At 48.4% G+C, this 14,933-nt stretch overlaps 1 protein-coding gene across 2 annotated transcripts in view; it reads right to left on the bottom strand.

Moving 5' to 3' along the window:
- crhr1 (corticotropin releasing hormone receptor 1) overlaps positions 1-14,933 on the bottom strand; it is a 297,757-nt gene that overhangs the window by 19,755 nt on the left and 263,069 nt on the right. For both annotated transcript variants that reach the window (XM_077212216.1, XM_077212215.1), the window contains one exon: positions 12,802-12,843. In XM_077212216.1, coding sequence (XP_077068331.1) covers positions 12,802-12,843 — 42 coding nt within the window. The remainder of the gene's footprint in view (positions 1-12,801; positions 12,844-14,933) is intronic.

Raw genomic sequence — 14,933 nt, forward strand, 5'->3', positions numbered from 1 at the left:
ACCTCGCCAAAGCAACCATGGCTGTACCTGATTGTACGTTCTGTAGTAAACGCATGCTCAGTGTCAGCTGCTTGTGCTCATCAGTTCCATCAGTTAACTGTCGGAGTTACTGGAGTAACATATACTCCAGGATATTGTTTATTTAGAGTCGGAGTGACTGTCAGAAACGTCCTAAAGTGAGTAACTTTAGAAAACTGGATCAGCGATGACTCTGTTTTGAACGATTCAGTTTGATTTGGTGAGCTGGTTCGACCGGTTCACAAAAAAAGAACCGGTTCAAAAGAACGAAAAGACAGGACATCACTACCGTTGTCACGTCACGGAGCAATGTGGGTTGGAGATGTGTTTGGTAGCGGGTTATATGGGTTGGAGCGCTCAGATTCGTTTCCATGGTGCTGTCAAGTACGACTCTCTGTCTGTGAGGTAAACTGAACGCTATTGGCTATTTGGAAAGGCAGAGGAGCCATTCAATATATCCTTAGCTTCCTGTTTTAGTGGAAATTATGTAAACGCATCATACAAAGCTGCATCACTCAAAGCACTTCAGTGGGCCTTTAAGCTGTCCTGTCAGAAAAGGTTGAAATAGTAAAGTCCTTTGACAACTAAAATACCAAATACAGTTTAAATACAGGGGAGGTAACCAGAAGCAGGTGGTCGAACCAAGCGTATGAGAAAATTCAGACCACTTTAGACAGTAATTCGGAGGGAGGGGCGTTTTACTGAATCAATGTGTTGGCTTTCAGAAAGACGAGTCTGAGTACTGTAAAAGGCCTCTCTCTCCACAAATCAATGAGATGGATGTCAGAGTAAACATTATAACCTCCTTTCTATCTTCACCTCATTTAATATACTTCTTTTGGGGCCTGTCTTCGAAATGGTCGATGGTCAAATATATGTTGTTGGTGCTCCAATTGGCAATGGATAGCGCACAGCTTCCACGCTGGTTGCTCTCTAACCAGATTGAGGTTTTGATTCGTAGTCACCAAAGCATGTGTCAACAATGCTGCCTGCACTGGAATTTAAACCAGTAAACACTTCACAAGCTACTGAAGCTGAAAAACATGAAAAACTTACAAACATGTTTATAATTAAAGTCACTGTTATTCATGCTCAGGAGCTGAAGGATTTTATATTGAGTAGACTTGTGTGTGTGTGTGTGTGTGTGTGTGTGTGTGTGTGTGTGTGTGTGTGTGTGTGTGTGTGTGTGTGTGTGTGTGTGTGTGTGTGTGTTTGTGTGTGCGTGTGTGTATATACACTGTATATGTATATATAATTTAGTGGAGTACAAAAGTCTGAGATCACTAGTGAACGTCTCGGTTACGTATGTAAACCTCGTTCCCTGAGTAGGGAACGGAGACGTAACGTCGGATGACAACGAATGGGGGTTCGCTTAGAAAGCCTATAAACTTCGAGTATTACAAAACGAGCCAATGGCAAAGAAATGCCATGGGTCTGTGGAATTTGCATAGCTTATCTCCGCCCTACCTCGTGGGTATAAAAGAAAGACACTGGCAACATGCAGATATGTTTCTTCGCTGAGGAGCTAAGACTGAGCTCAGGCGATCCCCGCGGTACAGCGTAAAGTGGCAGGCAGACGAAACGTCTCCGTTCCCTACTCAGGGAACGAGGGTTACATACGTAACGAGACGTTCTCTTTCATTGTCACTCCGAGTTACGTCGGATGACAACGAATGGGGTTACCAGTCTAATCACGCCACATTCTCGGCTGTCTTCCAGTGCCCTGCATAAATCTGAGATCCCTGTCGTGAGACTGGCACGGACGAAGGACTCCTATTTAGCACAGGAATACCAAGGTACACTGGGGAGCATATACCATAGCTTAGAGGAAATATGCAATTATTGCCAACCCTATTGGGTTGACTTAGAGAATTCACATATGACCCGGAGGGATGCATATGGAGAACACTGGGGTGTCCAGCTGCAGGTGGAATATTTCAACCCCAGGGATGGCAAGGTGGCTTGCCAAGGGAAAGACACAAGCTCAGAGAGGCTTACGGTGGAAATACACACGTGGGGTCGCTCAGAGGAGGGACCATGCACACGGAAGGCACCTAGCAGACGTGCAGGCAATAGAAACTGGCGCCAACGTCAGGAGTGCTGGAGAAACTCAGGGCTTTCGGGGAAGCTCACCTGAGGAATATATCACACGTATTCCAGTCCGTGGAGTGGAATGGCGAGCAAGCGAAGACACCTGAGCGGGTCCAGTACTAGCTGGTTGAAACGAGTACATGAGAGGACACAGGCTCCACTCGGAGATTATAGAATCTGGCGAATGTGTTCGGTGTCGCCCAGCCTGCAGCTCTGCAGATGTCTGTTAGCGAGGCGCCATGCGCTAGAGCCCAAGAGGACGCCACACTCCGGATGGAGTGGGCAGTCACACCAAGGGGGCACGGTCGACCTTGCTGCTGGTATGCCAAAGCAATGGCGTCCACTATCCAGTGAGACAACCTTTGCTTGGAGAGAGCCTTTCCCTTCAGCTTCCCAACATAACAGACAAAGAGCTGGTCTGAGGTCCTGAAACACTGCGTCCTGTCTACATAGGCGCAGAGAGCGCGTACTGGTCAGAGCAGTGCCAAGGCTGGGTCTGCCTCCTCCAGGGGCAGCGCTTGCAGGTTCACCACCTGGTCCCGGAAGGGAGTGGTAGGAACCTTGGGCACATATCCGAGCCGGGGTCTCAGGATCACGTGAGAGTAGGCCGGCCTGAATTCCAGGCACGCTTCGTCAACGGAGAATGCGTGCAGGTCTCCTACCCTCTTGATGGAGGCCAATCCAACCAGGAGCACTGTCTTCATTGACAGGAACTTAAGCTACACTGATTGCAAAGGCTCAAAGGGAGCACTCTGCAGGGCAGTTAAAACCACTGAGAGGTCCCAAGAGGGAACGAGAGGAGGGCGAGGAGGATTCAGTCTGCTCGCTCCTCTCAGGAACCTGGCGATCAGGTCGTGCTTCCCAACAGACTTACTTTCGACCGGGTCATGGTGTGCGGCAATAGCTGCAACATAGACTTTCAGGGTGGAGGGAAACAGCCTTCGCTTCAACCCTTCTTGAAGGAAGGAAAGCACGACACTGATCGAACATCTCCAGGGGTCTTCTCGGTGAGAAGAGCACCAGCTGATGAAGAGGTTCCACTTCAACGCATAGACGTGTCTCGTGGACGACGCTCTAGCGGAAGTGATGGTAGCCACCAACCAGGGTACTCAAACCTGCCTCGTCCCATCCAGGAGCCACTCGTGGAGGTTCAAAAGATCGGGACAAGGGTGCCATTGGGTGCCCCGTCCCTGAGATAGAAGGTCCTTCTTCAGGGGAATCGGCCAAGGAGGTGCTGTCGTGAGGAGTACGAGTTCGGAGAACCTGCTCCTCGTCCTCCCTGACCTTGCGCATGGTATGCACAAGAAGGCTCACTGGGGGAAACGCATATTTGTGGCCCCGCGGCCAGCTGTGCGCCAGTGCATCCGTGCCGAGCGTGCCCTCGGTCAGGGAATAATACAGGGCGCAATGGGTCGAGTCGTGAGACGCAAACAGATCTATCTGTGCATCCCCGAACTGGTCCCAAATTAGCTGAACCGACTGGGGATGGAGTCGCCAATCTCCCGGGAGGGTCTGAAGCCGTGAGAGCTTGTCAGCTGCACAGTTCAGGGGTTCGGGGATATAAATGGCATAAAGCGACCTCAGTTGCTTCTGACTCCATATGAGGAGGTGGCAGGCGAGTTGCGACATACGGTAGGAGCGTAGAGTACCTTGACGGTTGATGTACCACGGGGTGAAGGTCTGACGACATGTCGGAGTAACTGGTACTCGGAGGGTGCCGTGTTGCCATGCCCACCTCGGGACTAGGTCGCGAAGCCAAAGCTGAAGCGGTCTCATATGAAGCAATCCGAGCAGCGTTGACGCGGCTGCAGATATCATATGCCCCAGGAGCCTCTGAAAAAGTTTCAGTGGAACCGCACTCTTGCTCTCGAACTGTCTCAGGCAAGTCAGCAGTGACTGCGCACGCTCGCAAGCTGCGCGGACATGGCGACCGAGTTGATTTCCATACCGAGAAAAGAGATCCTCTGCACGGGGCAGAGTTTGCTCTTCTCCCAGTTGACCCGAAGGCCCAGACGGGCTAGGTGCCGGAGCACTAGGTCCCTGTGTTCGCAAACCTGGTCTCGAGAGTGAGCTAGGATCAGCCAGTCGTCGAGATAATTCAGGATGCGAACCCCGTTTTCCCGTAGGGGAACAAGGGCTGCCTCGACGACCTTCGTGAAGACGCGAAGACAGGGCTAACCTGAATGGGAGAACCGCGTACTGATATGCCTGCCCCTCGAAAGCAAAACGTAGGAACGGTCTGTGTCGAGGAAGAATGGAGACATGAAAGTAGGCGTCCTTCAGGTCGATCACTGCAAACCAATCCTGGGGCCGCACACATTAGAAAATGCGTTTGGCCGTGAGCATCTTGAACGGCAGCCTGTGAAGGGAGCGGTTCAGCACGCGCAGGTCCAGGATTGGCCGTAACCCACCGGTTGTCTTCGGGACAATGAAGTACAGGCTGTAGAAGCCGGACCTCAGTTTCGGCTGGAGGGACAGCCTCGATTGTACCCTTCGTCAGCAGTGTGGTAACCTCCGCTCTCATGATAGGGGCATTGCCACCGACCAGAGTAGAGCAGACTCCCCTGATGCGGGGAGGAGACCACGCGAACTGAATCGCGTAGCCGAGCCTGATCATCCGAGCGACCCAGCGGGACAGGTTGGGAAGCTCTAACCAAGCTCCCAAGAAGTGTACCAGCGGGGTCAAATGAACCACAGACTTCCCATCGGTGGTGCAGTGAGGCGGAATGACTGGCCCAGACGTGGGCGGCATAGCGGCCCGGTGTGGGGGCATAGTCATTGACCGCGCCCTGACAGAGGGGACCAGGGATGGACGAACGTTTCACGGGGGTTCACTCTGCCAGGGGGCTGGCGACAGAAGAGGATGAGAGCGGCACGGTTCGGGGACGGTGCGCACTGTCATCCAGCTCCGGGACAGAGGAGGACGAGGGGTGCACGGCCCGGGGGCGGCACACCGTGTCGTCCAAGAACTCTGTGTAGTCAGGGATGGAAATGTCACTTCTTTCTTTAACCAAATGGGCAGCGGGGTGAGCAGTGGGGAGTGGAGAACAAAAGATTCTCCCCCGGGGGAAGGAGTGCTCCTGCTACCACCTCCTGAGAAGTAACATTCATCATCCCTGAGCAGCCCGTCTCAGGAGTGCCGCTTGGCCCAGCATTTAGCGGGGGGCGGGGCTGGAGACGGCTGGGGTCGCCTTCTAAAGGCTTCCTCCGCGACCGGGCCCGGATGGAAGTTGCTGCTTGGGCCGGGCGGGAGGGGCGGGAGCAAGGTTATTATAGTTTTGCTTTTTTAAATTAGTTTTTATTTTAATATCGTTTTCAATTTTGCTTTAAATTTCAGTTTAGTTTTACTTAGTTTCATTAATGGTTTTGTTAGTTTTAGTTTAGTTTTTTATTTTGCAAACACATTTCTATTTAGTTTTTATTTTATTTAGTTTCAGTTTTAGTTTTAGTAATTATAGTTTAGCAGAAAAAACAGAACACTTCCAGTGTAGACCAAAGCGAGACGCTTAATTTCAGCAAAGTTTAATGTTTGCCCAGATTACAGTTAACTCTTGTACATCTTGACATCTTAATAATAAAAATAAAATAATGGTTTGAGATTGAACAAAGCACCAAATAAATGGAACTTAAAAGTATACAAGAAAAAAACGGTGAAAAATTCAGACAAACTAATTCATATTAAAGATGAAATCTTGTTAAACATGCCTAGTTCACTTTTTTCAGCTGTAAATGTAGCAGAGTGGCACTGGTTCATGCCCAGTACCAGAGAAGCTGCTGAGACGGGATGGGTAGGTTTAGGGGTTGGGTTAGTGTACTGTAAGGAGACAGAATATACAGTTTGTTTGTAGGCTACTGTATAAAAACATTACGTCTATGGAGAGTCCCCACAAAGATAGTGGATCAGTGTGTGTGTGTCTGTTTTTGTATGCGCGTGCTTGTGTGTGTGTCGTGTCCTGGTATTCCATACATTGCCGGGAAATGTCTCCACGTGGATAATAATATTAAATGTACCTTTCACCCTGTCAACCTCCATGAAAACATGACATCTGAAACATACAGTACTTAGCCTAGTAGCCTACATTAAAGGTTTTTTTTGTGCTTGACGGACTTGTTTTGCTGTTGCAAAGCAACGCGTCTCGCAAATGAAACGGCATTCTAAAAATGCTGCGCTCAAGTTAAAAGAAGTCCAACTTGCGTCTTATTACCTTGTGTTATTTCCCATTCCACTGCAACAGATGCGTCCTTTATGAACAGCGCTTAGAACTAGCCATGTGTTCTACGTTACGGTCCTTGAGCGCATCACAGAAGGACAGCGGTTAATCGCCTCAACAACTTCAGCACGCTTATGAAGCCAAGAGCCATATCAGGCATTTCCCTAAACAGCCACAGGTCAGATTTTCCGCCAAAGCAAAGAGCTTATTAATTACGAAAACGATTATTTATTTTTGCTAATTATTATTTTATTACAGTTAGTTTTTCAGTAACTGTTGTTAGTTTCGTTTAGTTGGAGGCAGCAGCGGGCCGTCGGGGCAGAATATGTTTAATAGCCTCAGTCTGTTTCTGGGCGGTGGAGGACTGTTGGGCGAAATACTCAACCACACCGCCGAATAGGCCTGCCTGGGACATGGGGGTGTCGAGCAGCCGGGACCGCTCAGCATCCCGCATCTCAGCCACAGATGTCTCTACTGGACCACAGCTGTGGTCACAGCGTGCGGTCAGCGTGCGGTCACCTTCGTCGCCCGGAGAGCGAGGTCGGTGGTGGTGCGCAGCTCATCAAAGAGCCCTGGGTCCGTCCTACCCTCGTGCATGTACCTTAGCATCTGGGCCTGGTAGACCTGCAGAGTGGCCATGGCATGCAGAGAGGCAGCCGCCTGTCCCGCCGCTCTGTAGGACTTTGCCACTAATGTAGACGAAAACCTACAGGCTTTGGATGGGTGCTTAGGCTCGCCGCGAGAAGCACCCTGAGGACACAGTTGCATCGCAACAGAGCGTTCAAACAGGGGGAGCCCAGTGTACCCAAGGGCAGCTGCCCCATCGAGGGGAGGAAAGGCGGATGAAACCAACGAGGGGTCGCGGGAAGACATGGGAGTCTTCCAGGACTTCGAGATTTCATCATGCACGTCCGAGAAGAAAGGTATTGGGGCAGGCTGCCGACGGGAAGCTGCAGCTGCACCCAAAAACCAATCGTCCAGCCGAGAGCGCTCGGGACAGGGTGGAGGGGTCCACTCTAAACCAATGCTCGCGGCCGCCCGGGAAAGCATGGCTGTCATCTCTGGATCAGACTGAGCCACAGCCGTATTCATACCTGAAGGTGGCAGCTGTGACGAGTCGTCACTTCCAGACGAATCAGACCCGCCTTGTGATGCTGCGATTGACATCACGTCTTCCTCTGGAGCGCCAAAGGAAACCCGCGGGACATCAAAAGACGGTCCCGCAGGAATCCCCTGAACACTCGGGGGTTGCAACACAGAAGAAGGTGCTGTGGGGAACGGACGGATAGTCGGCACTTTGTTCCACACAGTCACCCTCAGATCACCCTGGGCACCAGCCGAAGTAGAGCCTCTCGTGTAGGCGCTAGATCGGGGTGTGGATTAGGGGACTCTCTCTCTTGCGAGATCATTGAGTCTCGATCTTAGTGTTGCGATGGTCATGTTCCCACAGAGAGAACATGACTCATCCATGTGCGCTGCTCTAGCGTGATTGATGCCCAAACACACCAGACAGCGCTCGTGCCCATCAGAGTCAGACACAAGTCGACCGCAACCAGAAGTGCATCTTTAAAAAGATGTGCCGCATGCAAGCTCTTTTGTGAGAGAAACTCAAGTGCTGAAGCGCCTGCGGAGAAACACACCTACTAGCAAACCACGCACAGATAAGCAGGAAGTGTGCACTCGCCGGGAGATCCCCTTCACACCAACACCAGAGAGTTTGCCCGTCTCGAAGAAGCTGACAAATTCAGAGATGGCTTCGGGAGTGAAGAATTAAACTTCGCTCCGAAGCGAAAACATATCTGCATGTTGCCAGCGTCTTCCTTTTATACCCACGAGGTAGGACGGAGATACGCTATGCAAATTCCGCAGACCCATGGCATTTCTTTGCCATTAGCTCGTTTTTGTAATACTCAAAGTTGATAGGCTTTCTAAGCGAAACCCCATTCGACGTCATCCGACGTAACTCGGAGTGACAACGAAAGGGAACTGAATTATCAGAGATAAAATATTTATTTTGCATTCAAGGTGCATACTTGGCTCAAAAATCTGAGGGACTGCGGTTTGAATGGGCATGAAATAGTTGCTGGCAGCCCGTGGCACAGCATGAACAGTTGCCTATGCCTGTGAGGGTCAAAGGTCAGTCTCCACAGTTGATCAGAAGTGAACATTAAAGTTCTGGTGCTGTATGTTATTAACTTCTGTGGTGGGTGTCAAGTGGGGGGTTCAGAAGATCGCGGAGGTCAAACTCAATCACGATCAAAAATTCATCTAGAAAAGTAACTTCTTACTTTGCTTACTAAGAGCTTGACTCTCTCTTTTTATGTTTTTCTGTAAAAACATAAAACTCCTTGGGTCAGTGAGTGCTGACACTTAAAGCAAGGTTTCAAATACAGCTTTCAGAGCGTTAGCTGAAAATAATCCCTGACTTTTATAAACAAACTCTGGTTTCCCAAGTACATCTACAAGAAGGATGTAGTTACACGAGCCATTAATTTCCAGACCCTATCCAGACAAAGTTATTACTAGAGGGATCCCATGATCTTCACTTCAGAATTAATTAATCATTATGCATTATTCACATTCATTATGAACCTGTATATTGTAGTTCTTAGTAGGTTTCTATGAGCTATGAAAAATAGTAGTTATTGATTAGCTATAGTGAACTACCACATTCGACCAAGCACTATTACTTGCTAATTTGTTAATCAGAGTTTTTGTTAGTTAATAGTAGTTACTAGAGTGTTTATAATGTGATTCTCATTTCTTCCTGTGTAGTTATTAATTAACAGTATTCTAAAGTGTTACCGAATCGGTCAAAGCCAAGCTATTAAAGCTATACTCAAACTTCAATGATTCTCATGTGTTATTTGTATACCTTATGTTCTGATACTAGAGTCTTAACATGTGAATAAACATCCATTTTAATTCCATGCAAAAAAAAGAAAAAAGAAAGAAAAAAGTGGACGTTTTGTTAAAAATCTGCAATGCTAGTAAATGGCAATAAACTATCCTTTCAAATAGTTTTAACCTTAATAAACTGCAATACAACACATTGAGAGAAAGTGAACAAATGAAAGAAAGTGCTTTATTGCAGTTCCAAGCCAGATCATTTTGACTTTCAAAAAACTTGTGGCAGGTGTTTATTATTGTAGCTGTAATTCAGTACCACAGGCCTTTTAGTTCTGAACATGTTTGTGTAGACATATTGGAGCCAAAGGCACCTTCTCAAGGTTCATAACATCATGCATCTGACATTGCGGTGTCCCTTTCATATGTACCAGGAACAGATCAATGTTATCACTTTGACTTTAAGCAACACTGTATGCTCTGCTTTGCTTGTGTATTCTGATATCTGTCTGTGATTCAGGGTGACCTCAGATTAAGCCCCACACTTTTCTGCTTCCCTTAAACTTAAAATGACAAACAAAACAGCCCAGATGGATCCGATCCTGGATCCCTTTACAGCACCTTTAAGCGTGTTCAGTTAGGGGGACAACATGATGCGTAAGATGTGCTTACGTTTGAAATCTGGGCACAACGCTAAAGAGTAATACTTTGGCTGGAAATTCCCAAAGGTTTACAGTTTTTTTCAAAGGGCATGTAATACAAGCCAAATTTAGACTTCACAGGAATGAATATTTTAGGAGTGGAGTAGGTTTTTATAGTTGACTGCCAAAAGGGTGGCTTTGGGTTAACGGAGAGGGTCTCGATGTGATTCTTTTTTTGGCCAGGTCTCATCGGGCTGCCATGGTTGAGGAAATTTGAATACCCAAATTACCTAGACTGTTTGGGTCGCACTTCAAAGAGACCCATCGCTGTTGTAGAACTACGAGTCAAAAGCAGAGGCCACATTTGTGTCACAGTGTCTGGTTATGTTTCCCTGGGCTTCAGTAGAGGTCCTCGTTTTCACGTTGTCATTCACGATAGACTACATTTCCCAGCATTCTGTTCTGCCACTCATCTGTTAATTGCACACAGCTGTTTCCCATCACCTTGTTAGTTCTGTGTGTATATATACCCTGTCTGTTTTAGTGTTTGTCACCGAGTCGTTGTTTTATGTCCCCACACTTCTGAGGTTTGTTTCTGCTCGTTTCTCGTTCTTGTTGTTTTGTTCTTGGATTGCTTATATGGTGTTTGACCCTTGCCTGGACTGGATTACGTGTACGGATTACCCAATAAACATACTGCTACTGGATCTACTGTTTCCCCGTGTGTGCGTCGTGACAGAACGACTCCGTAATCAAGATCCAGCGGTATGTTTTTTAATATCTCTTCCCCAGCCACCGAGGGGGATAGAAGGGATTTGTTTGAGGGGACCCGGTTGGTCAAGTTTCGCGGGACCCGTGGAGGTCGCAGTGGAGGAGGTGGTCGAGAGGAATTCCAACACCATTTTCCACTCAGGCCCCTCTTCGACCCTGGGCTGGTGCGATCCAGTCCAGAGTTTCATCCGGCGCTGTTTCCATCCAGCCCAGAGCGCGCACTTCACCAGCGGAAACGGCGGAGGAGGAGGAAGACCTCTAGCCTTTCCAAAGGCCCGGAGGCCGTGTCCCAGCAGCCCGCCGCTTTTCTGGAGGCTGATTCGGAGATGGTTCACGTCACGTCTGCCCAGTCAGAGACTGTTCACGTCCCGTCTGCCCAGTCAGAGACAGTTCAGGTCACGTCTGCCAAGTCAATGATGGTTCAAGTCACGTCTGCCGATCCAGACACTGTTCAAGTCACGTCTGCCGATCCAGAGACTGTTCAAGTCACATCTGCTGATCCAGAGACTGTTCAAGTCACGTCTGCCGATCCAGAGACTGTTCAAGTCACATCTGCCGATCCAGAGACGGTTCAGGCCACGTCTGCCCAGTTGGAGACGGATCAGGAGATTCCCATTCTCGTGGCCACGAGGGCACTGACCGACTATTTAGAACTTCTAGCCCAGATCCTGGAGATGCCTTTCAGACCTTTCGTGTCCGTTGATCCGGAGCCAGTGTCTGCTGTTCCTGAGTCGGAGCCAGTGTCTGCTGTTCCTGAGCCGGAGCCAGTGTCTGCTGTTCCTGAGCCGGAGCCAGTGTCTGCTGTTCCTGAGCCGGAGCCAGTGTCTGCTGTTCCTGAGCCGGAGCCAGTGTCTGCTGTTCCTGAGCCGATGTTTGTTTCTGTGTATGTGTCTGTCCTTGTGGCTGTTACTGTTCTTGTGTCTGTTCCTGAGCCGGTGTCTGTTCCTGAGCCGGTGTCTGTTCCTGAGCCGGTGTCTGTTCCTGAGCCGGGTTCTGTTCCTGTGCCGTGGTTGCCCGAGTGGTCGTCTTCGCCCTGGTCGTCACCGCCATGGCCACCCGAAGGGTCTTCACCGCCCTGGCCGCCCGAGGGGTCTTCACCGCCCTGGCCGCCCGAGGAGTCGTCTGCTTCACCCTGGCGGCTCGAGGGGTTGCCTGCTTCGCCCTGGCCGCCCGATGGGTCGTCTGCTTCGCCCTGGCCGCCCGATGGGTCGTCTGCTTCTCCCTGGCCGCCCGATGGGTCGTCTGCTTCGCCCTGGCCGCCCGATGGGTCGTCTTCGCCCTGGTCGTCACCGCCATGGCCACCCGAAGGGTCTTCACCGCCCTGGCCGCCCGAGGGGTCTTCACCGCCCTGGCCGCCCGAGGGGTCGTCTGCTTCACCCTGGCGGCTCGAGGGGTTGTCTGCTTCGCCCTGGCCGCCCGATGGGTCGTCTGCTTCGCCCTGGCCGCCCGAGGGGTCTTCACCGCCCTGGCCGCCCGAGGGGTCGTCTGCTTCACCCTGGCGGCTCGAGGGGTTGTCTGCTTCGCCCTGGCCGCCCGATGGACTGTCTGCTTCGCCCTGGCCGCCCGATGGACTGTCTACTTCGCCCTGGCCGCCCGATGGACTGTCTGCTTCGCCCTGGCCGCCCGATGGACTGTCTGCTTCGCCCTTGCTGCCGGCTAAACCATCACCCCCTATTTCTGTTTCCTTCCATGGACCTGGCCCCCCATCCCTCCCCCTGAACCTCCACCATTCCACCTCCCTCCTGGACTCTTGTTTTGTCTTGTTTTCTGTCATGGAGCGTCTGGTAGCCGCTCCGTAGAGGGAAGGCTCTGTCACAATGTCTGGTTGTGTTTCCCTGGGGTTCACTAGAGGTCCTCGTTTTCACGGTGTCATTCACAATAGACTACATTTCCCAGCACTCTGTTCTGCCACTCATATGTTCATTCCACACAGCTATTTCCCATCACCTTGTTAGTTCTGTGTATATATACCCTGTCTGTTTTAGTGTTTGTCACAGAGTCGTTGTTTTATGTCCCCACACTTCTGAGGTTTGTTTCTGCTCGTTTCTCGTTCTCGTTGTTTTGTTCTTGGATTGCTCATATGGTGTTTGACCCTTGCCTGGGCTGGATTATGTGTACGGATTACCCAATAAACATACTGCTACTGGATCTACTGTTTCCCTGTGTGTCGTGACAATTTGTGCAAAAAATGCTGTAAACAGAAGATCAGGAAGCTTTCTTACCTCACTGTTCAAAAAGCAGTAGAACACTGACACAAAGAAGCCCTGTAAAGAGAACGAGAGGCATTTACACTTTATAAGATCCTCTTTTTTTCTAAGTAACAATCAAATTTCACATACAACTCTATTTCAAAGTCACCATTCACAACCCATTTTATCTCACATATTGTCTCAAGTTAAAAAGTATATTCAATGTGAAATGGAACAAATAAGAATAATTTCAACCTTGCCTAAAGCATATCTATAATTATTAGCTGTCAATCCTAAATTAATCAAATTCTAAAATAATTTTAATGCTGCTGGTGACTAAATTACATTAACAAAACATGAGTTTGTAAAATATGATGATGAAAACAAAAAAATTCCTTTCAACATAAACTTAAACATAAACACCCGTTTGAAGAGGCACGGAAGCTAGTAATAACAATTATGGCAGTGAAAGAACAATCAAAATTCTCAGTACCTGCATATAGAGGCAACAAAGTCAAACAAGTTAAAAAAAGGAAGACAGTATTTGAAAAGGCTATGAACAAAAAGTCTTTGGATAAATCAAGAAATCATACGAGAAATCATACAAGAGTCAATATCGGCGTGGCTTTCCAGCGGTGGCTACAACTGAGGGATCTCAAGGGGCTGAAAAGTGACTCCATGATGGCTTTATTTCTGCTGGACAGGTAATCTTGCTGTTTCATTTTGATGGCATTTATTTTTTCATGAAGCATGTATCTAGCACACGTATACCCCTTTTCCACCAAAAAAGAACTGGTTCGGAACTGGTGCTGGTTCAAAGTTAGTTCGGAGTTGGTTCAACTTGCGAACCTCCTCAGAACCGGTTTGTTTTCCCACTGACTAGAGCGCCCAGCGAACGACGTCGTTACGTCACTGTGTACGTCGCCATACAGAAACGCTAGCAAGTACATTATTTTGGGATTATCTCTAACTTGTGTACCATGAAGGCTTTAAAAACAATTGAAATAAGTAAGTCTTTTAATCTTTTCATTTGATATGTAATCATTTCTGATTAGTTATGTACCTCTGTCTTGTGTCTTTTTTTCTTTCCGTTTATTTGTTCAATATTTTGACTGTTTTCTAATTTGCTTACATAATGTTTTCAATAAAAAAATAAAATTTAAAAAAAAGCTAGAAACGCTGGCGCCAACTTCAAGCATAATAATTACAATGGTGGACTACATCGTGTTTCTGCAAATGTTTCTCCTGGCTTTGCGGTCAGAAAATATGTTTAGGACACATCTAAACCCGCCTCCAGCCCCGCCGTAAGCATGACACGGTGGTAAAAGAACGGTTCTGGTTCTAGTCCAGCAAAGAGTTGGTGCCGCTTTGGAACCAGTTTTCCTGGCCGAGAACCGGTTCTTTGGCTGTCGAAACACAAAGAACCGGTTCGCGAGTAGGCACCGGCTCCGAACCGGCTCTCAAAATGCTTTGGTGGAAAAGGGGTAGTAGTTACCTAATATAGCTACCTAACGTTACGCGTAACTAACGTTACACTGGCTTAGCTATGACAGTGTAACTTTGGTGTCGACTGGTATAACGTGTTAGTGAGCCAGGGTTGAGACGATAAATAAGCAATTGGCCTATCTGCAGTTGAAAGCTGTTTTGCTTCTCCGGAGTGTAGTCCTCATCAGAGCCATATGCGATATGCGAGCTTGATAGTGAGTACTAACAGCCATGTTAATTGTTTATATTCATACTGATAAAGTTAGTTATTTTATTACTTGTGATTCTGACATGATGTCACTACATGCACTGCGTCCTCTCTTCTCTGCGCTGGTAAACCCGTCCGACTCTTCCAGCTGAGCGAACGGCCGGGATCACGCGTTCATGTGTTTTGGGGGTGTGGATTTGGAAGGAGCCGAGAAGGGAGGGGGTGGGAGTTAATGGAATAATGAGCTGTGTTTATTGCAGTCCTGAGAGGACTACAGACACTAGATTTTTATAATTTCTTTTCCAGATTACTTACATTTTAATTATGCATTGATATATAAAGACAGTTTAAACAAATTAGGAAAAAAAGTATTTTTGGGGAATTCTACCTACCCTGCCTTTAAGTATTACAATATTTACAAACCAGTTATTTAGGAGTTGTCAGTGGTCCATAAGATATTTTAGAAAGTGTA

The sequence above is a fragment of the Siphateles boraxobius genome, unplaced genomic scaffold (assembly GCF_051911475.1).
Source record: "Siphateles boraxobius isolate OS27281-9 unplaced genomic scaffold, OSU_SipBor_1 66, whole genome shotgun sequence".
NCBI classification, from domain to species: domain Eukaryota; kingdom Metazoa; phylum Chordata; class Actinopteri; order Cypriniformes; family Leuciscidae; genus Siphateles; species Siphateles boraxobius.